The following is a 27,643-nucleotide window of genomic DNA, read 5'->3' as shown; positions in this document are numbered from 1 at the left end:
TGTGCCAATATACAAAATACCCATTTGATGAATTCTAGCACATAATTGCTGATCCTTGCAAAAACCTCAGCAAGCACATCTCACACACCTGTGCATGTGACAGACTCCTCCCAGAGATTTTTCCCCTGGCTTTTGTCCCTAACACCTGCTTCTCCTGTAAGCAATTCCTGAGCTGCAGCAGCTGCTGGATGTAGATGCTCGCACCCAGTCACAGCAAGCTATGGTACCAAGGGTATCAAAGATTATTGTTCCAGGCATTAGTCTGGAGTAGGAAATCCTTCACGGAGCTGTATTTTAGAACTTAATTAAGCATTTAAAATAAATAATGAAAAAACCCCACTCCATCCAGCAGCTAAGCCAAGGTAAAACTAATTGTGCTCGCTAATACTAGAAAGCAAAAATAAGACTATTTCTCGTGAGTATTCTGGCGCACAAACTGCCTGTCATCCATCACCAGCTCCCTTTGGCTGTTCTTCAAGTGCACGTAAGTCTTCACTGTTGTGAATCTCTACCGTAGTGAATAATGTACTTTCCTGTGTTTTTGTTCCTATGTCCACTTTTTCCTTGTTTTCTCTATGCCACACAGCTCTGGAGCTATGATACAGGTGAGTGGCTTACCTTTAGGGCTAATCAGATCCTAATCATGCCAACTTTTTGTTTACAGTGCCTGAGCTGCCCGTCTCCTTCAGATTCACTTCATCAGTCAAGATTTATTCTGGTTTTTTTAATTTTTTTTAATTTTTTTTATTTTTTTTAAGCTCAGGAGCCTTGCAAAAAGCCTCTGACAAATACATGAAATGCAGAGCTACTCCCATTGCAGAGCACCTTAGGAAGGAGACAGAGAAAGAAAGGTCACAGAAAAACCTAAGTACTACCTGGGATAGTCACCTGCAAACCCTTTAAACCAGCTGTACGCGGGATAGAAGACTGTTAACCATACAGCACTAGCAATACAGAAGCACTGTTTAGAGTGAGGAGTGATCACTGTGATGCTGTGCTGTAAGGAGAGGCCCCAGGAGGCTTTGTTTCGCAGAATTTGGTCTTATCACTCTCACTTGAGCTTTTTCTAAAACTTCACATTTCTTCTGCTTCCTATTTCACCTTCATAACCAACCTTTTAATCTCCCCCAACACACAGAAAGGGAGACTAGGATCAAGAAGGAAATGCTGCCAAAGATTAGAGGTTTAGGAATTTACAACTGTTATCTAAGGGAAAACTATAGTAGGAGCCAATTGCTTTAGTCAGAAGCATTTGTTATTGTAAAGAAGCTTCATACATGCTTTTGCTTTCTAAATGGGAAGGTGGAAGTGTAGTATTTTATGGGTCACCCAAAAGACAAAAGTAAAAACAAAAGCATTTCTACTCCTAGTCACCCAATCTGGCAATTTGTTAAACTGAAGTCTGCAAAGCACTAACTGGGTAACAGATGTAGTGAATTATAAACATGAATTTGTCAGAGATGACTGTTAAGAAAAAAAGAAAAAGAAGAGCAGGCAGGCGTCCTATGTTCAAACACATTTTTTGTTTTCATTATCGTTAATCCACCTTTGCCCTCACAGCTATTCGATATGAAGCATGACTGTGGGGTAGTACCAGTTCAGCGGTGTGGATGAAGGGAAAAGAGTTTTCCAGAATGACAGAACCAGGTTCCGAGAAGAACATTTCACTTAAAAAGACATTTCTATCCAGCAGTCGAGCAATCTGTTTTGAATTTCGACATCTATCTGTAGTACTGAGGTTTTTGTGTCGCTGTGTATGGAAAGAGCTGACGAGGAATGGTGCTATCATACTCTGCTCCTAACCACAACCCTGCAGATAAAGTCTGAAGTCACGAGTCAGCTGTGAGCTCTACCAAGACTATTAAAATGCACTGGCAATGCTGGAAGGAAGAAATTTAAATGAAGCCCAGTTAGATGTTTCAAAGGGATGAGTGACTGATCCTGTTTTATGTCATGCCAGGCAATACCAGTAGTTTAAAACTAGCTCTGTCAAGTGAGAAATAGATGTATTATTGTCTGTGAATTATTAAAATTGACTTCACCTACTCACCTTCAGACTTCTCTGTCTGAAAGAAAAAGAAAAAAAAACACAGGAAAAAAAGTCTGTCAGGGGAGGCATACACTCTTAATCTATTACTAATGTCTTCTTGAATCCTGTTAATATTTTTCATATTGTCTGCTTTGGTGAGCTCAGACTCTGTATGTGAGGAATGAGCAAAAATTCCAGCTAATCCTAGGCATAAAGCTTTTTAATGTTTAAGTCTCTCCCACCTCGCAGATAAATAGTCTCCTGTTTCACCCATCCAGCTGGGGTAGCAGACAATCTGGGGAGCATCCAAGATGGGCATGAAGATCCATTTCCTGGTTCATGATAACTACAGTAGATACTTGTGCCATTAAGTTCATTTTCTAGCATTTCATTCAAGAACAAACTTTAAGAAGTTGCCTAGACCTACCAGGCTTGGTTTCCCCTGCAACTCAGCCATACAAGCTATTCTTAAAACACTAGGGAAGTACTGAGAGAATCACAGAAACACAGAATGGTTTGGGTTGGAAGGGACTTGTAAGATCATGTAGTTCCAAACCACCTGCTACAGTGAGGGACATCTCTCTCTAGAACAGGTTGCTCAAAGCCCCATCCAGACTGGCCTTGAAGAGCTCCAGGGAGGGGGCAAGAATATTTAAAGGGGGTGGGGTGGGGGATGGTATTTAAATTAATGCAGAATGTAAAATCCTTCAAGTTTTGATACGGGTAATGTCGTTACTACAGGTTTTTAGTGTGGAATGAGACAAGAAGATAGGGAAGGTGGTTCAGCACTGATCAGCATCATCAACACACGGCAGCAACAGTAACAGAAGTCCCACCTTGTCATGCCTCCATCACAAAGTTGTTAACTTACAAATGATGACTCCAAAAGTGACAGAGGGGAACTGTGAAGATTTGTTTATTTTGTAAACAACCACTTCCAAACCTCCACTTTCTGCCAACCATTTGCTCTTCTTAGAGAAACTGTTAATAGCGAAGGAAACATAAAGGACTCTGAACAAAAACTTCTTGTGGATTTTTTGTGAGACAGAGGACCTCTAGGATCTATCTGAAACAAGCTTGACTACTGTCAGAAAAAAGTATTTCTCCTCGCATATTAGGTTTGCATTAGAAATAACTGAAAAAAAAACTGTTTTGCTTCTTCCTTCCTTCCTTCCTTCCTTCCTTCCTTCCTTCCTTCCTTCCTTCCTTCCTTCCTCCTTCCTTCCTTCCTTCCTTCCTTCCTTCCTTCCTTCCTTCCTTCCTTCCTTCCTTCCTTCCTTCCTCTCCTTCCTTCCTTCCTTCCTTCCTTCCTTCCTTCCTTCCTTCCTTCCTTCCTTCCTTCCTTCCTTCCTTCCCTTCCTTCCTTCCTTCCTTCCTTCCTTCCTTCTTCCTTCCTTCCTTTCCTTCCTTCCCTTCCTTCCTTCCTTCCTTCCTTCCTTCCTCCTTCCTTCCTTCCTTCCTTCCTTCCTTCCTTCCTTCCTTCCTTTCTTTCTTTCGCTTTTCTTCTGAGCAGAATATTTTCTCCATATTTCCCCTGCACCTCTGGTGTAAAGCCAAGACTCTCAACAGTTCTACAGTTAGTAGAGGAACAAACTTCAAATAACTAAAGAGACAAAATAAGAAAGCAGAATAAAAGTACCACTTAGGAACATGGTTTAGTGGGCAGTATTGGTGGTGGGTGGATGTTTGGACTAGATGACTTTAGAGGTCTTTTACAACCTCAGTGATTCTGTGATTCTGTGATAAAAACTTCAGCAACAAGAAAGCAATGATGACACACGTTCTATAGGAGGTGGAACGGGATATTGGGAATTGGTAGCTTGAAGAACTGTCCTTCAAACAGGCAAAAATACCATGTCATAGCATATTCAGGCTGGGGACAGCTATGCTGACTGGAAGACAATACTGAAAAAGCTGACGTCAAGGCATCTGCTGACTGGAACTTAACAGAAGCTATTTTACAGCACTAAAAGTATCTTGTGGCTTCTTGAATGAAACACACTAGAAATCTGTGGCTGTCCTCTTCTGTTGTGCACCCATAAAATACAGCACAGCAATACAGCAGGCAAGCTCTTGAAAATGCTAGAGAAACTGGAGAGAAAGGAGCCTAATTCACATCTGCTGGAGGAAACCTCACCTCTGTCTCATATCCGCTGTTTTCAAAAGCCATTTTTATTGTCATATAAATCATGTCATTTATGGTGCTGTGCTGCCACTCTAAAACCATTGCAAATGTGTTGGCAGAGAGTACTTAGAAAGATATAACATGGTGGGAACCACAGTCACGGTGTCAGCAATGTTATAAACATATTGCTTGACTTTGACTTTTAAAATCCCATTGTAAAATTACATAAACTGCTTCTAAAAGGGAGACAGATCTTCAGACACGCTTCCACTTCTGCATGCGAACAAGCAGTCAGGTCTGTAAGTGACCTCAACCACCTCTGACATCAAGGTCTTTGAAAAGTCCTGGTGGGAACAGCTTTCTGCTGAGTGCTCCACCAGGCCTTGAGTCTCACCCATGACACAGGGCACTCCAGAACGTGGTCTGAACCATAGTTTAGCTCCCTGGAACATCCAGCTTCACACAAGAAATGGGGAAGGGCTGTAGGTAAAAGGCTGCAGGTAGTGGTAACTACTGGTGGGATGGAATATTTGGCAGTTGTGACAAATGCGTCTTTGGTGCTGCCTGAGCCTGGACTTCTGCCATGGCTTTTGCCTGTTCCAGGCTTTCTCCCACCTCTGTGACTTCCCTTCAGGGGCTTTGCATTTCTCACCACAGCTGTTGGAACACAGGGAGTATTTGTGTGAGACAGGCATGGGGCATGCGGTGATAAGAAAACAAGGTAAGACAACAGACAGAGATAACAAGGGGGAGGAGGAGGCCAAATGGCAGGCCAAGAGAAGGGGGAAGCAAAGGCATAAGAGGTGAGATAAAGAGAGACTTTCCGTGCATGAATAAGCATGAATAAGTGAAGAGGTGGTAGTAAGACCCCCTACTGTCAGAAAGGCAAAGAAGAATTAGGAGCAGGAAACGCAATTGCAGGAGCAGTTGATTGAAACTAAATGTACTTGGTCTCATTCCTTCTTGCCTGCAAAGCCATCCTAAGGGAATCTGGCTAAAGAAAACATTTCGGTACCTACTCTCTTGAGTACTGTGCTCATGGACCATGGGGCAGACTAACAAGAACAATCAGCTGGCACCTCCCTAGTTCTCACAAGCATTTGGGCTGACCAACTTAGTTCCCATCACAGATAAATTGCTTTGCTTCACATTAAGATGCAGCAATGCACGTAAGCATGCCTATAGCTCCAAGTATGGAAACTGTCCCTATTATGTATTCATGCCCTTGAAGTGAAGCACTTGCTTGGATGCTTGGCTGAATCAGGACCTAATTAAGGAGCTAGACAGCCTTCTATCCTCATTCACCTCTCCCTCAGTCTTAATCCTCCAGTCAACTAAGTTTAATTTAAAAATCTGTTTTCAGGAGTTGAGCCTGGATCTGTCACATCCAAGATTGCCACTAATTGCTATGTGTCAGCATCATTTAGAAAAATGAGCAATGAATTAAAACCACCAACCCTTCTGCCTGGATGACAGCTTTATCTTTGCGCAAGCTCTTCAATGGGATTGCAATCTCTTCACCTACCCACAGTGGAAAATTGCTTTGCCTGAAGTCAGTCACAGATTTCATTTTCATTTTTTCAGTCCAACATTTGTGAAGAAAAACTACAGATCTTGTAAACGCACATATGGTGCAACAGTCAGAGTGCAAAGCCACTCCAACTCAGACCCCAGGAGGTAAAGTCACCCTCTTCCCCTGGCTACTCTTGTGGGATAGTTGTGGTATTAGGAGATCAGAGAGCAGACTCAGAGACAGGTTGATGTGCTCGGGAAGATCAATGAAGATGAGAGGTTCACTGATGACAGATGGCTGGCTTCAAAACCTCAGGAATGACAGCAGGGAAAGAGGTGGTGAAGGAAGAGGGGGAACAGAGCCAGCTGTAGAAGTTGCCAGAGAAATATTTAGTTGGAGGCACAGCAGAGGAGGAGCAGGATGACGCAAAGAAAAGCAACTGAGTAAAGTGCTGCAGATGAGGACTGCAAAGAGAATTGTCCAGAGGGATTCCTTTACTGGATGCGGCTGCCTAATACTGATGTAATGAGCTAGTTATGAAGTGAAAAGTCAGAAATGTGTGTGGGAGTGTTGGAAGGGTATATCAGAGGTAGCTGCTCCCAGAAGTAAGGAGATACAGTAGGGCTCCCGCTAGGTCTTCACAAAGAATTAAACAGGTAAGCAATCAAGGCTGGACACAAACCCAATAAGGTTCTCAGATGACCTACTGAGGGGACAACCTGAGAGCAAAAGTGATTCTTGCGTCTTTCAAGCCACTACTAACAAAAGCAAATTCGGGATGAGACAAAGAAGTAGTGTGATTCCTGTGGAAGAATGCCTATGGTCACCAGAGGGAACAGCTTCTGTGCCAAGAATAGTGCCACCAGCTCTCCCCTAATGCCCTCACATAGCACAGCCTATTTCCCCTATTATGCTTGTGGGTCACAAGCAGAAATGCAGCAATACTACTTTTCACCTCTTTCTCATGCTCGTTGACAAGCATTTGAAGTATGTTAAGTGCTTAGTGCCTTGGAGAGGCCACACAGAGAGAAGTTCTTATTAATCATTATTTTACTTGGCTGAATTTGACACGTACGTTTTCAGAGATACCTCTGAAAGGCCTGGTACATAAGGCCTGTAGCTACAGCAAAGAAAAAAAAGCAGGAGAGACAGAAAGGGAAGAGTGTGACAAAGGAACACGGAGATAATGTTGAGCCTGAAGTAAGAAACAATACAAGTATTTTGGCTGACACAGCAGCTGAGCCAGCTTGGAGGAGAATTATGGACATCAGAGGCAATCATTTACCACAGCAGTGGCTTTCAGATGTTGACATACATTTTTATAACAAGAAAAAAAAGAACAACCAAATGCAGAAGGAGACTGTCAGAGCTATGGCAACTAACAACTCCTTCACCTGGCTGTTACTGAGCAAAATAGACAGGAAAAACATCTGAAGATAATTCTTCCTTGAATGCTCCCACTTCATTTTTGTGAGTATTAATACAGGCCACATATTGACACCGATGAGCATAAAGATCCTTGAGGAAGGGAAGCACATGTTTCCTCATACCGACATTTGAACAGTTTACAGGCATGGCTGCTCTGAAGTCAAGAGTAGGAAATGAAGCTGTATGGAAACTGAAGTGGAAACGTGAGGCAGTCAGAGCTTTGTGATCATGGTTTCATTAGATCCTAAATGCTCTGTACGGCAGAAACACTCAGATGGAGCTCAGAAATGTTTTCGACTTTAAGAAAGCTGACTTTGGGAAAAATGTGATGGGCCTCAAGAAATTCTTTTACTGGGATCCTGTGAAACATGGGAGAAGAAACGGAAATTCAAAGCTGTTCTGCTTAATTCCAAAGAGTAAAAAAAAGGGCAACAGGGGCCAACTGTAGTTAAGATGTAAATTTAGTGTAAGCAACACAGAGAGAACCTGGCAAATTTCCTTTAATGAGAATTTCTGTAGGTATTTTAGATATGAGAAGTCATCCTTTGAAAAGCAACCTGGTATGAAGGGATATGGAACATCTTTGAAGTTAGAGCAGTTTGAAAGATACAATTCCAGGAGGCCAAAGCATCCGTGCACACTTTGCTGCTAAGAATTTTTCCACTGAACATTGCATGGAGTTTCATTTATATCAGTGCTAAAAAGGACTAAGAGAAAAACGCTTAATTGCTTATGGCATTTAACAAAAGGAAGAAGTTAGCATACTTGTTTTTCTTTGAAGAATAATAATAATAGGCCATACGAGTGCTTAAACATTAGCATCACATTGTGACAGAGCTTCTAGTATTTGCATAAAGGAAGGAAATTTGCATTGATGTATGTACATCCTCAGAATTACAGTCATGTCAGTCCGTAACAATCGTGATGCATGAATATAACCTTCAAGCCTCACCCTAAGAAAGCTGTAGGACACCTACAGAAACAGGCGGGAAGGGAGGAGAAATATTCCCTGTAACATCAGCAAAAAATTAGATACAGATTAAAAACCCAACACTTTCATATGATCAAAGGTTTCTTGGAACATTTTTTTCCCTTTAAAAAAAAAAAAAAAAAAAAAGATAGAATTTATTGGATTCCTAACTGAGACATGTACATCTTAAATTCTTTGATAACAGTACGACCATTGAGATCTGGGGTTGATCTTCATTGTAGAAGTAAAAGAATTTTTTCCCCAAGTGTGTATAATAAGATGGAAGAAAGAACAGCAAGTTAACATTAATTATCATGCTGAAAGATAAGAAAAACGAAAGACAGGCTCAGCTTCTCTAAAAACCACCTAACTTTAGGGATTGAGAGATGGGATGCCAGCAGCATCCTGTGCTGCAGGTTTGCCTGTTTCCAACTAAATTGGATGGCTCACAGAATTTCATAATTTTATTAAATTAAAAAAAAAAAGCTTTTTTTTTTTTTTTAAATGTAAAGCAAGAAGATTATTTGAATCCAAGCATAGACTTCAGTTGCGTTCCTGCTACGTGAATATTCTGACCATAACAAAACCAGAAAAGTCTGGTGAGATCTTTTCTGAAGGATCTAGATTTTACAAGTGAGTAAACTGTAGTGATACCTATGCACACCAAAAGCAGCAAATGAATGTAAAGTATTGCCTTCTCAGCTATGCGCTAAAAAACAACTACGGAATGCATGAAAACATCTTTCACACCAAATCAGATTAGTATATAAAGCAACCTTGTGATGAAGCTCTAGTACAAAAATCCTGATTTTAAAAAAAGAAAAGTAATCACCTTTCCCCATGCCATGCAGCAGTTTACAGTCTCCAAATTCAGTTGGAAAAGAAAAGCCAAAAAGAATACTATTAGGAATATGACACAAGCTGAAAGAAATGACAGCAATGGGTTTGTAGTCAAAAAGAAAGAAGGGAAGGATAGAGACAGGCATTAGAGGAATTAGCAGGAAGAATTCCCAAGGCCAGTAAATATCAGGGGCTGCAAAGAAGTCAAAAGCAGAGTGAAGAGATTAAGAGTCAAGCCATTCAGAGGGTCTACTTAGTTTGACCAGAAGACAGTCTCACATTTCAAGGTTTCCTCTTCGGTACAGCTAAGCTTTTCAATGGGAGGCCTTGACCCCAGGGATCGCTAACTAAGAAAACAAATATGTTTTCAAATGAATGTATTGGCATTGTCAGAACTGACTGTATACAAGATTAAATGATATTTATTTTCACTTTCCAGAATACCGCATTAAATTTTAGAGAGACAGACAGAAACGTTTCCAAATAAGACATGAGAATCTAAGCATCAGATTTTCTGCATCAGCTAGGATTCAACAGCAGAATTCCTGTTAACTGATCTGGCTAAGCCTCCCGTGAAAATGTCAGCCTGAGGCTTTCTTGACTTCTGCAGTCTTGCTGAGGATAGTGGGAAGGGACATGTGCCGTCAGTCCGTTCTCTCATGGCATTTACTTACTTCCTTGAAATGGATTAGATTTGGATCTGGCATTTTGAATTTGCACTGCTGTGACTCCCTGACTGAAATAGAGAGGTTTGCTTTCTTTTCACTTACTTTACATTCTATAATGTATATTAAAAAAGGAGAAGAAAGTGACTCTGGATAGCCATCCTGAGATTGTCTACATCTTCCTATGTAAAAACTTGGTTCCACGAAACAGATGTCAGGCTGATTGCCAAGAACCATGGCACCCAAACCAACAGCTGAAAGTCATGGAACAGTCCTGCTCTACATTTCCACATGGATAAAACAGGCCTAAAAACTACTCAGTTCTGAATCTTAGCACCTTTGAGAAACTTGTGTACTTAAGGGTTTAGGCTGGACCTTTTTTGTGTCAACTAAATTAAATGAAAGTTATAACCAGATTGAATATCGATACTGAATATTTCTCCCATGGGAGAAATATTGCCAAAGAAACATCTTCAGAAGCTACATGATTGACAACACTGTTCAAGAAATGTGGTCAGCATAAAATCTTAAAGAACTGTTCAGAAACCAGCTTATTATCACTAGTCAAGAATAATCCAGAAGACAAAATGAGGATGACATAGTTGGTGCCTGTTCTCCATCATGTCACACATCAGTAGTCTTACCTAAATAATCTACCTGGACACACATGCCTTGCCATTTCTGACTATGTAGATAATACATATTTAATTTATGTATGAAAACTGAAACATATAACTGAAACAAAATGCCGTAAATTGTAACAGGTTAAGCTGGCTTGGAATTAAACCAGACAACAGATACCCTCCAACAAACTCATGACAACATCTGATAGCTTCTGCTCCATCTCCGTTCACACAGGAATTTGCTAACAGATCACCTGCATATCCCTTAAGACAAAGACACTTCAAAATCTTTTTTGTGTTTCTATCCTTTCTTGTGCTCAAGCAGCTTCATAGCCTTCTTGGCTTCCATGGGAACAAAGTAGGAACATATTAAATGCAGTGCAAATTGGGGGCTGTGGAAAAGAGCCCAAAGGAAAAGCAAGTTGCCTACAACAGAGCTTGTAAACATTACATGCAGTGCTATTTGAAGGGCATGCTGCACTCCATATCTGGATACATCTCTGTATTCATGTATGGACCCATTAGCAATTGCATGAGCATTCCTGAAGAACCTCTGTTATGTGTTGTCCCAAAATGGATAAGCATGAGCTTGTGAGCTGAATGTAAAATCCAGAAATCGTGTTCCCAAAACAGACCAACAAAGACAAATAGAATACTGCGGGCAATACTATTTCAGCAGAAGTCTGAGGGAATTAATAAGGTGGAGTTATGGTGAGAGCTTCAGAACAGCTACCAGTGGATACTGAAGCAAAGGTACCTGTCAGTAAAAAGTATGACAAAGCAGGAAAACGGTTCTCACAAAGCACAGACTTGTTGGGTCAAGTGTCTTTTTCCTGTTTGGCAAGTCCTTTTGTCTTTGTGTCCTTATCATCCTGATACCTTACCAAAATGCAAAATGACAGACAGCTCTTAACAACATACTAGGACTTAATTTTGGTACACGGACCAAGCCCTTTATTTTGGACAGCACTAAAGTCTCTACTCCGCTCTGAATTCCCTCTTTAGAACCCATGTCCAGTTCAACACATGCAGCTCTCCACTCCTGCCTTGCAACCTGTCTCAAGATAAATGTGCTCGGCACACTTTGCTCTATTACAAAGCTGAAGCCAGCACTTTCAAACAGGCTGACTGACAGGCGATGCTGCATCAGCAGTGGCAGGGCCAATGTCACCCTCCCCAGGAGAGCGGAATATCCTCTCCTAGGCACACCCACATCACACAATCAGGGCCACTGTGTCCAGAAACCAGGCTCCATCCTGTACCATCTCTGTAGGCTGCCACCATCCTGCTTGAGTTGGCAGTATGCTTCTTTTTCTCTCATAGGAGGCTCAGTGAATGATTGGAGCACACCTGTAGACTTCACTAAGGCACTCCTGGGAAGGATGAAGATGTGTTCTGTGAATCGGGGTTTACTAAACAGGCCCCCACAAAGTACACAAGAAAGCAAAACACACAAGGATGCTTGCACTTCTGTGCTGATCTCATTGCCAAGATCTAAGCTGAACAGCAGATAAACACTGGATGGAACTGAGACACTGTCATGAAGAGATGGAAGGAGGAACTTCAAAAATCAAACCAATTAGTGCCCTTCTTCTTTTGCTTTCCCATCTTCTAACTGGAGCTGACCACATACAAATTCAGGACCAAAAGGAACAAGAAGTTCTTTTGTACTTTGTTTTGTTTTGCACAGGTCACATCGCCCTGCTAAGCCTCCCCTCTGCAGCTCAGAGACTGTGACAGAGGCAGAGCAGCATGTCCATGCCAGGGCAGCCAGACTGCTGCCTCTTGCAGTGCTGCTTGCTCCCAAGTAGCTGGCTGTGAGGGGGCCAGTAAGCAGGCTAATTTAGAGCTCTAAAAGCTAGCAGTAGGAGTGCAATTAAGCCTTTTTCACAGACTGCTGGCCAAATGCAGCAATTTATTGGCTGAGTGATTGGATTATTCATTTGCAAAGCTAAGAGAGGGCATTTTCTTACCACTTCAGTTGGTCTGTAGTACTTGTGATTGACTGTCACATGAATCTTGCCAGTCTCTTTGCATCGCCCTACTTCATTTTCATTCTTTCCTTCCCACCTGTAAAGAAGATAAACATTTAATCAACCCATAATTACTTTAGTGCTCTGATCTTACCAACATTTGGCCTGCTTTCATATACTTGAGGCTGGTGTCAATTCTCCCTGCAGGACAGTATAAACTCATTAGCTATAGGAACAAAGGCAGAGTTTAGACTTGAATGTAGCAACAATGGCTTTTGAAGTCTCTTTGTTTTGGTTTTTGAATCAGTGGAAGGTCTAAAATACAGGACTTCCAAATTAAACGCATAATGTGAAGGGAAAATAAAACTTCCCGTTTTCAGAACATTTCATGTATCTTCAAATAAATATGACAGTGAACCTTTTCATTTGTGGACTGGTTCAAAGTTGTTTGAAACGGTTCTTAAAATATTTTTAATTCTTGTATTTTGGCCAACAGTTTCAGGAACACCTTAATCTGTTAATTTTATGGAAGAGCAGCTCTGTTTGAATAGCATTAAGCTGCATAATCTAATTTCTGTTTAACCAGGAAAAGCAAAACAAAAACAGTTCTTGAATTTTCAGTCTTAGCTCAACATGGCGCTTCACATACATGTACTGTAAACAGTACTCGCTACCTGTGAGATTACGGTCAGCTCCTTTGTCTAAATTATTTTCATATGTGTTGAACAGACTGAAACTTGCTATAATTTATGAGCTCTGGATGCACGCCGGGCTATTTGGTTAGCAACTGTTCTGGGCAAAAAGTTTGGGCAGCCAAAAAGGCACGGTTTGATGGGCGAGTGGCTCTGCCTTTGTAGGGGCAGCCTGCAGCCAGGAAGCCTGAGGACAATATTCCCTCCCAAAACAAATGTTTTGGATGAAACGTTTAGGAACATACACTGATATCTCAAAATCAATTCACTGAATGTACAAAATGCAGAGTTTTGACTGAAACACTATCCTCAGCTTGTTTTTTTTGCTTCTGAGTATACCATGGGACTCTGAAACAGCCCGGCACAAAAACAGTGATGAAATTCTTTATATTTTGTATTCAAGTACAATACACATAATATGGGATTTAGATTATTCAGCTTTAGTTATCAGTCACTCCTTGCCTTTCACTTACTAACTGTGCCACCAGTCCTTGGGATTTTGTCACAGATTTGATTATTCTTTGCTCCCCTGCCCTCTCCTCCAGGCTCCCAGAAGAATTTAATTCTTTGACAATTTCAGCCTTCATTTTTGAGTTTCTAGCCCCAAGGCCCATGGAGGAGAGTTTGCAAATGTGACCTCTCTGTAGACATGAAGGTTAAAACACCAAAAGGCAGAAGGAAATACGAAATATGCATTATCACTAGTTTTTAAATCCCACTTTTTTTTTTTTTTTTTTTACACAAAACTCATGACTTTTGGATGCTAAGCAAAGCCTGTAGGATGATTATAAACACTTGATACCGAAACAATTTCCAGTATATAATAGCCACGGTGAAATCAGCCATAGATAGTCCTGCCATGATGCTAAGGATGATTTATAATTTAATTTTTCCCTTTCTCTTTCACTGTTGCTGTGTTTGAAGCCTGCACTGTAAAGTTTCCATTCAGAAGCCAAAACTAACATTAGTCCCTCCCTTTAAAGGGCAGAGGGTAAAAATGTGCAGGACTCAAATGAGCTTAATAGAAAACTAACCATCATCAGAAAAACAACAGGAAGTGCTTAGATCAGGAGACATCAGTTGCTGTTGGAGGTCACTGAGCAGGGAACTCCATTTAACACCCAACAATCTCCAGAAGGCTCAACTGAGCCAGTAAAGACTCATTTACTGTCACTATCAAAGTTATATAACAATAGAAATAACTTCAGAAGAAAACTCCACCCATTTTGTTCAGCCCAGCGATGTGAAAAGTTCACAGGGAAAAAAGCGCTTCTCATTGTGAACAAAGTAGAACACGATAGCAGCACTCTTAATTACCCCTGGCACCTCTGTGCTCACAGCTGGGACACCATACTGCCGATAAAAGGGCTAGTGCTGAGCCAACCTGACACCAGGAGCAAGGCATCCAGTTAGCTAAGCAGTTCCCCCTCTCTTCTTCTAAGGAAAAGGGAAAAAAACCATCAACACACCCCTTAATCTGTAGCCAAGTTGCAGTCAGAATTATTATCTGGGAAATGTAATGCCAGACTATGCTGAAGCATGAGTGAGGTAGAAGAGGCATGGGGAATCCTCAAATTATTGCGCTTTTAGATAGCTCCAGCCACACGGACTACTGAGTTGTCTGCTCCAAGTGGGCAAGAAAACAGGCTTGCATACTTTGGGAGAAATGCAATGGGACCAGAATTAAAGGAAGTTTGTCTCATCAGGGCTGGGCTAAATTCAAGGAGGTTGGGGAGCAGATCTCAGCTGGTGGTGGAGCCCAGAGCTTTCAGGTAACTGTAAGCTTTTGATAGAAGGTTGATCCTGGAGCCTGAAGGAAATGAATCTCTCAAAGTGAGATCATTCACAACTCAGTGATGGGGGCTGCACATCTATCAGCAGCCTCAGAAGTTTCCTCGAATTGAGATGTTCACACTTCAAATGTATTCACAAGTTCACTTGTTTAAAAGGTTCTCCACCTCAAGAACTGGATTTCCATTAAAATTAAACCTAATTTCATATCTGCAAATCACTAATGCTATAATACTTTTCTTCAGCTGTAATGAATGTTCCTTTTCCTCTTGGACTGTGGAGATGTCAATTATTTTCCATTTCTTATAACTATTCTGCAAGACATCAAGTTATAAAAACATCCACAGGTACAGAGGATCTCTGAGGAGGAGCTGAGATACTTGGTAGGGTGTGAGGAGTGCAGGGAGTGACCCAGGGGAGTCCTGACAAGCTGGGGGAAATAGAATAGCACCACAAAGGACCAAGTGGTCCAAATGGCTGTAACTGAGTAGCAAACAAGGCGAAGTGTGGATCTTTAGGAGGTGGCCAGGAAATCAACTATAAACGAAACCTTTCACAAAAGCACAGGCACTTAACTCACATATGCATTTCATCCCCTCACTTAACCTTTATGCAGAGGTAAAGAACTAATAGGATTTTACAAAATACTGCAAATCATTAGCAGCTAAAGACCCCAAACTGTTTATGGAAAGAAAGAATCCTATAAATCATACATCCCTTAAAAATCAAATGCAAATTGGTAGAAAACATTTTCATGTTTGCTAATGGTTGAGATATTACTTAAAAGTAAAATTTTAGGAAAATTTTGCTTATTCTTCAAAGCTAGTATAGGTAGTATTTGCACGGACTTCAGAGATTTGTGACCTGACTGCCAATACACATGATTAGCCAGAGAAGTTCATCTGTCGTGATGCTTTATAAACAGCAAAACTGGCATCATACAACAAACTATGGATGTCTTGTTTCCTGCAAGTAATTTCTTGTAGGGAGATTTTAAATATGACTCATAGTATGTTCCTTTGCTACTATCTCAAGCCCAGATACAACAAAACATTTAAGGATTCAACAATTGCTTAGCTGCTCCCTTGTGCTTGGATCAAAAGAATAAGTATGCTACCATACAGGGATGTGCTCTCACACACAGCTCAAGTGCTGTGATGAATCAGGTCTTCAAACTCTTCACTAAAGGAACAGAGCTAAAACGATACAATTGGTGGTATTAAACGTCCAGTTTTGCCAAACTCAAATTGCAAAAACCTAAATCATGACTCCCCACATTCTGTGACTTTAGTACAGAATATATGTTATGTGGCCTTTTGTTTTTTTGGGTTTTTCTTTGGGGGGGGGTTCCATTATTTTTTCTGTCTGTTGGAAATCTTTTCAACCTAAAAAAAGTGAAAGTTGGTGTTAATGCTTCCTTTTAAGAAGGTTTTTGTTCACAGGAAAATATTTTCTCAAAGAATATTAATGTTTCTACGTAAATCAAAACATTCTGGATAGAAAAGTTGTCGTTTCAAATTAGTTATTGTCAACTTGCAAGAAAAATGTATTAATAAAATTGAAAGATGAAGCTTTGACACCTTCCAAAGGGAAAGATTTTGTATTTTCTTTCAGAATAGCTTTAAAAATTCTTTTCGCATTACTCTTTCTTTAATAGAAAACTAGAAGAGAAACAAAACATTCCCGCTGACTTGAAATCAGATATTTTTCCAAACTGCATTTGTGAGAATTATTTTCATCCCATTTGGGGAAGAGATACTGAATTTCTAACGGAACACCACACTTAATTCTCACCTCGTCTTCTCACAAGAGAAACTCTCACACCTCAGGATGTACAAAATTAGATAATTAAATTGTTACCATCTTCAAACCTGAGCACTGGAACAGTAACTAGATCTGCCAACTGATAAAAGCTTGTATCCACAGTAAAGTAAATTAGTCAGCTCAGCTGGAAGAGTTAATCCTCTGGCTGAGTTGGATTAAATGCTTCACAATGCCATATTTTCTACTGCGAGAACAGCAAGAAAAGTGCTACCATCCTATGTGAGGACCTTGTTTGTGGGTCCACTCAGGCCAGCATTCGCTGCTCCAAATGTCTCTAGTTTACTTTTGAGATTTTGCTTCCTTCTTCCGCATCTGAACACTGTAAAAAGAATGCACAACACTGGTCAGACAGCACTGTTCAGTGGGCAAAAGGCAAACTGGAGGACAGCAGCTGTTTTGATGATGGCTCCTCTTTCACCATGACCAGCGCATTGTTGGCTTTCCATTCTTTTTGCAGGATTTCAAATCTCATTCATTTTGCAATACCTTCCATTCTAAGGTTGGGATAAAAAAAAGGAAGAAAATCCCCTTCTCCCTCAGTTCCTCTTGTGCCGCTACTGCTAGCAGTTCACCTCATTAGACCTTACAGCTAATCTGCAAACTTCTCCTTTTTGGGGTGATCTTTTTTAAAGAAGACCAACTGGCATGTTAGCTAAGATAAAATTTGTGTTTAGAGCCAAATGACTGGCATAAAATAGTCATTTTTCATGAATTAATTTTGATCCTGGAAGCAACAAATATTTCTGTAACAAATGTGTATGTATTTTTATATTAATAAAAAAACACAATAAATCTTTCCAGTGCTCAAACTTTCCCCCTCCACCCCTCCCATTGCAGACAGCAGCCTTTGTAGCATTCTGCAAAGAACTATGAGAGCTGTAGTGGTTTCAGGCTATCTTTGCAATCCTGTTCTAATTTAATAAGATTAATGACAGAAAATTAGTCAAGACAAGCGTTTGCCTGTTTCATTTACCCTGCTGTAGTTCAAATTATAGGCGGGAAGTGTTTCCCCCAAGTACTACTTAATTAGTAATAAGTAGCAGGGAAAGTAAAAGAAAAAAAGTGTAACCCTTACAGGGGGGAAATATTTGTAGCTCTGAGGCTTTCCTGTTAGTACAAGGGACTGGATTTGAACGATACAGAGGATTATATAAATGTAATTTCAAATTTCTCCCTTGAAAAATGATGTTAGAAGAAAAAAAACATACAGCGTAAGATAAACCTCCATGTACATTTCAGAATCAGTTTCAGAGGGCAATCAGTCAGTCTTCTTGCAGCTGTACATTTCACTACCCACAAAAATATGGTAAAGTTTCTCATCTCTCATTTTGATGAGAAGATACAGTCCTGACATGAGCTAATGACTGATTATGACAGAGCATTACGCTATCTTTTTGGAAAGACTTTTCAGGCTGCCCTGGATGTTCAGTTGTAGAAGCTAATATGAAGACAAAAAACCTTAAAAATATATATTTTCAGTTAGTTGATGTGGCAATTAGGAATGGTTTTTTTCCTGTTCTCTACAGCAGTATTAAGATTTGACAGCTAAGATGCATCACTTCCTGCTAAAGAACAAAGTAGGGAAGGTTAAGAGCCCCTTCACACATGCCTGGTGTTTTCAGGTTGTGAGCTCTGCCAATTGCTGCTTATCCCTCCATTCTTTTTGGCCATTTGCTCCATCATTCTGTTGATTTTGAAAAGTGTATTTTGATTTGGAAAGGCACAGGAATATTGTGAAGCTGGGCCATCACTTACAACAGCAAAAAAGGCTGATGGAAATTTCCCATGTAAGTTTTGGGGATTACAAACAGAGAAAACAAAACAAAACAAAACAAAACAAAACAACAACAACAACAACAAAAAAAACAACCTACCGCCCTGAAACAGCACAACCAAACTATCAGGAAGGGAGATAAGAGGAAAGGAGGCATCCCTATATATGCTCATTTAGAACTCTGGTGCACTGTTCTTACGTGCCTCATCGTAAAGTGCTAGGAAACAAATCAATGGGACTCACCAATGGGGTCCCACAACTATAAGAGAGAGGACTTTGCTACCAGCTACTCCCTGAAGAAGATATATTTAAACTGGAGGAGGCGGGAGTAGAAAGTCCTTCAGGGTTTCAAGGGATGTGAGGAGTCAGCTGCGCAGCCAAGAGGACAGAGAAAGTAAGGAGGGCATGCATGCCTTCTGTAAATAGCATGGGCTGGGCTGATACCTACACTAATGATGTGGGGTATCTTCCCAACTTCCCAAGTCCTTACAAATGCTTTAACCTTTAGTGCAATTTGAAAGCCAAATGACGGCTACAGGACAAGTAGTAGGTCAGCTGTGACACTATCCCACTCCAGGAGCATAGAGAACGAACAGTTGATTTATTTGACTAGGCTACAATGATCAGATTTATATTAGTCTCAAAATAATCAGCAACAAAATTATTGCTGGCACCTCAAATGTTCCCTCGGTCCCCATGTATACAGCTATTATTTCCACATCACCCATGAATGACTTAAGAAGTTGATAATGTATTCACAGTAAGAAGTACTTCAAAAGAACTGTGGTGATTAGCAAAGTACCATTTTTTAAAGTGATTAGACACTTAGGCTCCTCAAGTGGATTCTCATCCAACTTGGAAAATTACTTTTATTAATTGAAAAAAATATATATCCGAATAAGCTGTTGTGTACACAGAATACCTGCCCTGCCTCATCAGCTGCAGTAATACTGTACAGTTTCCCCAAGAGTGAAACTTAGGACTGACTGATTCAGTCCAAACACTGAATCTACGAATCACCACTATACGTGATATGCAGCCCACCACATGAAACTGTATGTGAGTAAAAAATTGATAAAAAGAGAAATAATCATTTTTAGAAGTGTGTTAGGACCAACTAAATCTAAAATAGAATCCTCTATAGTAGCCTCTAGGATCCTCTATAGTAGGACATACACTCATTTATCATCCCTGGTACATGCTGAGATTTCTCTGGCCAAATACAGAGCAGTGAACTTAATTTTAAGCTAGTAGTGAAATGTACTGGCATAAAAAGAAACTGTGGTGATGAGAATATCTGCAAAAAAAAACAAAAAGATATCCAGCTAGGCACTGATGTATAGGCTTCAGTTTCTTATGTAACAATAAGAATGGCAATAAAGTAGTTAAATATTAATTCTTCCTTTTGCAAACAGAATTGGACAGGCAAAAAAGTTCTCACTATCACAAGAATTATTTATGTAGACTAGGTGCAAATATATCAATTTCAATGCTAATTAGGGAGAATTAACTTATAAACACAAGAGACAAAAATAGAGAAAAAGGGGAAAAAGGAAAGGGAAAGCGTACTAGAATTCCTGCTACCCTTTTGTCCTGTCAAACCTCACTACTGTTGAGGCATTCGGGACAACGTGTGATCACAAAGGGACATCTCACAGTGAAAGGGCTGTTAAAAAGATCATGAGAAACTTTTTCCCAAAATTGAGCTTTTGGGCTAGAAATTCTATTTACACAGTCTCTCCCTCTATCAAAGGCTTTTTTTTTCCCCCCCTTTTTCTTCTGGAAGTTGATGCCAAAAATTGAAAACAGACTAAAAAGTCATTGAGGAGAAAATGTTATTACCTCCCCAGCCACACACTGGCTGTTCAAATAATATTGCATATATCTGTGCACTTCTGCATATCTATTGAATTTGTCAAGTTTTTGTTCCCAAGTAAAACTTATTGGCCCTGTCAAAAGTTCACCAGCTGCACAAGTGACTTTGATGGCTGAGGAACAGCCCTGGCGCTAGCGTCATGGAAGAGCCTGTGGCTTTCCTCTCCCTTTTCCAGCTGAGATTGGTATGTTGATGCATGGGGCCCAGAGAAGATACAGAAGGAGGGAAATTGAAAAAATAATAAACAATAAAAATATAAATTACGGAAAGCGCTCACCAAGCCATCCTGGTTTTATTATATGGCCTTGAGAAGGAATTTTGTCTTTTCAATCAAACTATGTGGAATATGCATTGTAAACATTCTGCACCCACTGCTCAACATTTTTATGTCTTGGTAGGAGCAGAGCTAATAGGAATGCAGAGTGAGATGCTACATAACCCTTGTGGTATGGCTGATGGGCGGTAGTGTGGAAGGACTGGCATCGGCAGGTGACACCTGCAGAGAGTAAGAGCAGAACTGTGGGGATATCTGGGGTGTGGGGACACAGAGTGAAGAACTGGGCAGAAACAGGGAGGGAAATGTATGAACAGACGGTGAAGATTCAGAAATAAAAAGGAAGATATATTCTCCTACAGTTTTTCCTCATGATCAGCACTGGATATACCCACTGTGGCAGCTGTTTATGCCTCAAAACTCTCATCTTACAGAAGTAGAAAGTGAGAGGGGAAAAAAGAAGTGTACAGAAACAATGCTCTGTAACTCATCCGATGCAAAAAAAGCTTGAAAAGTTCAGCCTGTGGCTACTATCTCATGTTCATACTTACACAATGGTTTTTCCAATGTGCTTAAATGACTTCTCCACAAATTCACGGACACTATGGACCTCCCCAGTGGCTATGACAAAGTCCTCTGGCTCATCCGTTTGCAGCATCAGCCACATGGCCTACGGGAAAACAAACAAAGACAGATTTGGTGCAAATGTAAGTGGCCTCTTTGGTACATGATATTATATTGCTGCATTTTTGATTTGCAGATAACACATACACGCATGCCCCTAGCTTGGGAAATTAGAACTTTCCTAATTTGGTGGCTATTAACCAGTTCAGCGCAACTTTGAAAAGAGTTCAATTGTTTCTTATTACAGAAAACAATGCTATATTTGATTTTCAATTTGTTTCACAGCAGGGATTTCTTTAGGGGAGACTTTAATATGTTTACTTTTGAACTCCGAGGCTTGCTTTAGCACTTAGGAGCAGGGATTCATTTACTTAAAACACTGCATGCATTGAGACAGATATGGGGAAGAGAACAACATTTTATGTTTCCATTCAAAACGTTGTTGTCTGTTTGTCATAGAATTATGCCAAACACTGAATCACAACGGGAGCCCTTTTGGCTCTTCTGCCTTGTTTGTTTCGGCTAAATGGGAATTTTAATTACAAATAAGTAATTAGAAAAGTACCTAAGAATATTCAACACTGCATTTTACCAAATTAGCCTGTTTTTCCTGCCGAATATGTGTTGAATATAACATATTACAGAACTGCAACAGAAAATTTTTCAATTGTCAGAAGAATACAAAAAAATACGGATAGAACAGTGAGACAACCATTAACACTTCTCATTCATAGAACCCTTTGGGCAGTGACAAAGATCACAACGGGTTTTGAAGCACAGTTTCATGGGTTTACCAACATTTTGGTATTTTTCAGGGGAACCTTTACTCCCCACATCTGTCTTTCAGAGTCCTCTCCCACAGACACACAGTAACAGATGAGCACCATTGTTTAGATGGCCAGCTAAATCAACAAGAAAGCAGGCAAGCAGATGGAAAAAGTGCTACATGGGGACACATGTGGCTTGTCTGAGGTGTCACAACAGGTACACTTCAGTTTTCTGACACTGCTCTAGCCATTAGACTACTGCCTAGGAGCTGTAGGCGGACAGAATAATTATTACTTTAGATCAATCAAAATGATCTAAACATTTCATTTCCTTTAGAAAGGAAAAGGGAATACCTGTACGGCATGATCCTCATTTAATAAATAACCAGAAGAGGAAAACAAAATCATTCAACTTTCTCTCCATATGGTAAAAAGGACTGTCATCTTCTCACAGTGTAATCCACAATGCTATTTGCACTGACCTTTTCACATCAGCTTTAAAGAAAACAACTTTAGTAGGTCCCTTGATGGTAGTGGATACTCTGCAAATCAGATTAATAAAAGCTTTGGGACAGCTCAGTTTCTCTTTGTAAATACCACCTGAAATACTCAATTTTGCCCCCCCACACCCCTCGATAAATCAAGTGTCCAGCATAGCAAGGCAACGCATTCCACTTAAACGGCTCTATTTGCAAGTCATTTTTCTTTCCAGTTATTATTTTATGCATCTTCCAAAGTTTTGACAAGATTTTATTAACATGTTCCTTTTGAACCTTTCTGCTTTTTGAATGCGCAGGGCAGGCCGGGTTTTGAGCAACTGCTGTGTAAGTCCTTGACATTAATTGTGCTTCAGGGATATGACCTGCTGGGCAAGACAATGGCAGCAACTTTATTTTTCCTTTCCAGGGCTGAACATCCTAGCCAATGACGCAGAAATACCCGACTGGCTGATGAAACTCCTCTTGTGGGGAGGAGACATCTTAACTCGTATCTCTCCCATTAGCTTTCTTGGAACACTGGGGTTTCCCTGCTGATCTGAGAGGTCGTGCTAAATCGCCAACGCCTGTTTCTTCATGACTGGACAAACTTGCAAGGTTCACGGTGGTAACAACATCATAGGAAGGCAAAAGGAATATTTTAAATACATAATTGGTAGTTCTGGTTCTGCTAGCCTAGTTCCTGATTTCACAGACCAGTTTATATTAAGCAGCCCGGAAAACAACGAAGCTTCCTTGTATGCAAAGGCACTGTTTGGGTGAATAAGGATTTCCAGGACAGTCAGTCAGAGTCAACATTTATACATTTATAGTGGTTCTCCTCCTGACTTTAGGGGATGTTTGCTGTGCATAATGAATTTAAGATCTGCTCTTTTTTTTTTTCTTTTTCTTTTTTTTTTCTTTTTTTCTTTTCTGGGAATATACACGGCACAATTGACAGAGATTTAACAACCAAACCTCACATCACTTATTAGTAAGAAAAAATCCCCCCACCTCAAAAGCCATGTGGGACCCAATATACCATAGCGGCACAAATATCTCCTATTTACAGTGCACTTCCATAAAACAGTATTAATATGTCTAAGGAAAAGCAGAGTGGGACTTTTGATAACATTTGTCTATACTTCTGCTTTTAAACACCTTAGTACTGTAATTCACTGGATGTAATTTTAGTACAGGCACTTTGGCTGAGATGTTCTTCAGTCTTAATTTTGTCTGGTGGTACTACACAGTGTTGGAACCTTGCCCCTTTTTACTCAAACACACGCAATGTGTTGAAGGAGACAGCTACAAAACAGAAACCAAAAAACAGCCTTCGACGGTGGGTCCTGCCAGGTTTCATGCACTTGGATGTATCGACTCTTGTCTACATTTCAAAGAGCAAGCAATCATTGTCCTAGAAATAAAACTTGAACTGCAGGACCAACTTAGCAACCATCAAATACAGATACAGTTGCTAGAAGAAATTTTTGCTTATTTTCCTACCAGGAAAGAATGTTTAGATTAATGATTAATTGAGAATCTATCACTGCTGGTTCTTTTTATTTTTTCTGGCACTCATAACTGCTGGCACTTACAATTACCTCAGTCAAAATCAGGTATGAAAGAAACGAACATGCTTAAATTCACAAAGTAAGCGATAGCTCTGTTTGCTCTGAGGAAGGTGACCAAATGCTGTTGCTTTGAATGGGTCTGCACGAACAGTTTGTCTGCACAAAGGCAAGTTAGAAAATTGAAATATTTTTGATCAAACTCTACATTCAATTCTTATTTTCCACAGGTAGAGCCTGTGTAACCAATGAGAAACTTGTGTGCAAGCAGTAGCTATACATTTTCCCTACAGTAAGTGCCAGGAATGTGCTTTCCTCCCCCCCCCCATCAGACTAATAAAGGCCCTTGACCTATCAATTCCTAGGCATTTCCTCCAAGAGTTCATATTGTACCAGACTCCAGGCTGAGAATGGGAGGAAAGGGGGAGATACAGCTCCAGGTTTATTTGTCATTACTGAATGGCTTACTGGTTTTAACAGAGGGGAAAAGCTTTGTTTAAATTTCCACTGAAAGTAATTAATGGTTATTGACTGGTAAATGAAGAACAGGTGACACTCTGAATTAGAAGATAAATGATCTCATGTTCTAGCGTGATAATGGGTTAGTAATTGCTACAAAACCTCAGCCTAGCGCGTCCCATCATAATGCTAGATCATGTCCAGAACACAAAGGACTCTGTGTGAGAGGTATTCAGCCGTTCACCTCCTTATACAGCTGTGGAGTGATTTGGTCCATTTATTCTCTGATGGACTGCACGACTGAGGCAAAAGTTCACCCATTCTCACCTTCCTGTTCACATGCTGAACCACATGACCCATGACACGGCTGAACTGGGATAAAAACACTGCCCAGCTTTGGCTCTTGGCTATCTTTTAACCATCACAAGGTCGGATGTTTTAGGAATTTTTGTGGGGCAGAAATGGAAAATCATGGATTTTCCAGTATTTCTCTGTAAAGGCTTTTCTGGATAGGCTGATGGCAAGTCAAGAAATGTTGCCACCCTGGACTTAATTTTTAGCTTCATTCAGTTAAGAAAATGTGGGCAAATGCTGAAAAAAAGGAGAAAGTTATGATGGAAACAATTCAGTCTTTGGATCACTTAAAATGATGCTTTTCCTTTAATGGCAAATGTAGCAAAACATATTTTTCATATTTGAACTCTTTTTGGCTCTGGTCTAGTGACTCACAAAGTCTAAAGGCAATGCTATGTCATTTACATTTAAAGACAGAAAGCCAACTGCAGAGATACGTAGAAAGTCTTACAAGTGGACACACTTTTATGATTATGCGGACTAGCGTATCTATTCTGCATGCCTGAACTACAACTTCTGCCAAAACCTTTATTCTTTCATCTTTTCTTCTTTCCTTTTCTGTATACAAGCCCCTGCCAGTGTTAAGCACCATTTTCAAGTAATATATTCAAAACACAAACCAGTCTTCTTCCTGCCCAAATTTCTTAGCTTACACAGCATTTGCACCCAGCCTAGCAAAGGGAGAAACCCAGTCCGGACTAAGCAACCCTCATATACATACATACTGTGCGTGCCACTGCCCTTATGGTTGAGATGGGTCTGCTTGTCTTGAGCATCTGGAGTATGTTGAAGCCGTGTTTCAACATTAACTCCCAGTCCAACATTGCAGTGAGAAAACATTTATTAACTGGGCTGTCATCCATGGATAACAAAGACTTGTTAGTTGAGGTTATGTTTAACTCTATTTATTTGATACTTCTCTTTCACAGTCCGCTCTATTACTGTGTATTGTTAAAAAGGGATCAGTAATTAGATATCTGCCTGTTTAAGAGAAAAAAGAAATACAAATCCAACACCAAGGCTTTGTACAACTGAAGATTTCTGCTCTAGAAATAAAAGTTGATTTTTCAAGAGGAGTTAAGCTGAGAATATCCCAGATCATGGCAGATCCAAAACAGATATGACTGAATGTGATACCCATTCAGAGACATACAGTGTGATCAGTGGAAAATATTCCTGTTGGTGCGATTACTATTGCCTTGTGCTGCTACCCAGCATTTTTTTCCAAGTCCTATAATGTCAAAAAAATACTTCACACATACTTCTAAGTATTATGCAGAAACCTTCTGACTTTCTTGTATTTCTCACACACGTACAAAAACTCAAACCAAGTCAGTAACGTTTACTTTAGGAGATGGAATAGATTGTTGCAGGCTGATGCAGGGTGCATTGTCTGTGTGTAGCAGAGACAAAGGAGCAGCCACTGGCGAATGTCTAGCCCTACTTACTTATCGCTTGCATAGGGCATGGGTTACTTCAAGGCTGTCAACAATTAAGGAGCAATTTCTGACTAAGTCAGAAAACATTACCACCCAGAGAGACCCAAGAGTATATTATCACCATTTATAGAAATTCTGCCTTTATAGTATTCCATACTCTATTGTCTAGAAGTGGGCTGAGGAATTTGGTGGGATGGATATGGTACTCTCCAGTGATCCCAAACCTAGCTATCCTGCTGAGGTCACCACTGAGAAGGAGAATTGCACGGTCTGGGCCAAAGCATGATGGATGTGGCAGCAAGGAGAACCTTCTCCCCATATGGTGAGCACAAAGGCCTGGCACAACTGCTGTTCCTGCATGCATCATGAGGGACTACTCCCTCTGTGCCACAAGGGACAAGGCTATTTTATCACCTCTCTCTCTCTGCATTGTCCCAACTCAATTGCTCTGGCAAGGAAAGAAGCTGCTCAGCATGTTCTGTGCAGTGTGACATGGGGAGATGTCGTACCCACACACTTCCTGCCTGCCTGGATGTGAAGTAGTCCCAGATGGCATCGCCCAGCTCCTCCTAACACAGTCCAGCTGACTGTGGTTTCTCAAGCTGCTACAAAAATGACCACAATTGATGTCTGTGCCTTGGAAAAGTCAGACTGGGGACACTAACTCAGGGCTCTGAACCCTCACTGACTTCCAGTTTATCTATTTATTTACTTTTGGAAGGGTGGGGAAGGAAGAAGTGCTATGCTGGATGACTCACCCTCAACTGATTGAATTCTGCAACTGTTAAAAGGGTAGGTGTGTACTGGGTGTACCTGGTAGGCATGAGAGCATGTTATATAAGGAGATTATACAAAGAGACGGCGATACGTGTGCATAATACTCAACATGCTGGAAAAAAAGTATCCTTACACATATTTGGCACACAATAGGGGCATAGCACACATGGCTGAAAAGCAGTTACGAAGCTCGAGTGCAGCGAAAAAAGCTCTTCTGGTGAGAGCAAAGTGAAAAGCTTCTGCCTGAAAGCCAACGCAAAACCATTGGGCATGATTCCCTGCTCTCTACCACAATGGGAGTTCAGTCTAAGTAATGACTGTTGCTTTAGTACTTGTTTCTGACAGTATTATAAGGCAAGCAAGGCATGAAGACTCCTGCCAAAGAAAACCACAAGGATGTGCTGCCAGGCATGCTGATACTCCCAAGAAGCCAGTGGCAGCGGGGATATGGGAGTATGCACAATCAATGTATTCCTATGCTCTTTTTTTCCTGAAATACAACTCTCTGTGTTTTGTTAGAAAAATAATGGTGCACACCCAACAAACAAGAACCTTACTACAAGATTAACAGTTTGCATTTGAAAGATAAAGTGAAGTTCACAGCTGGGGTCGATGCCCATCATAGCAACAAGAGTGATGTTTAGGGATGCAGGATGCATGACTCTTCCTCTCCCTGATAAGCAATTATCCTGTGTTCTTAGATCACTAATAATCAAAGCTTCAGTGCAAGATGGCAAGATGTCTTGCTCAGAGAGCCTCCATCCATGAAAAATCCCCTC

At 40.5% G+C, this 27,643-nt stretch overlaps 1 protein-coding gene across 1 annotated transcript in view; it reads right to left on the bottom strand.

The window, feature by feature from the left end:
* The window catches only part of GMDS (GDP-mannose 4,6-dehydratase), a 380,668-nt gene that overhangs the window by 60,434 nt on the left and 292,591 nt on the right, over nt 1-27,643 (bottom strand). The window contains exons 8-9 of the mRNA XM_015854488.2: nt 20,949-21,067; nt 12,167-12,263 (exon numbers count right to left, since the gene is read on the bottom strand). Of these exons, the coding sequence (XP_015709974.1) occupies nt 12,167-12,263; nt 20,949-21,067 (216 nt within the window). The remainder of the gene's footprint in view (nt 1-12,166; nt 12,264-20,948; nt 21,068-27,643) is intronic.

Source organism: Coturnix japonica, chromosome 2 (assembly GCF_001577835.2).
Source record: "Coturnix japonica isolate 7356 chromosome 2, Coturnix japonica 2.1, whole genome shotgun sequence".
Taxonomy (NCBI): Eukaryota; Metazoa; Chordata; class Aves; order Galliformes; family Phasianidae; genus Coturnix; species Coturnix japonica.
This window is presented reverse-complemented; position numbering and strand designations above follow the sequence as displayed.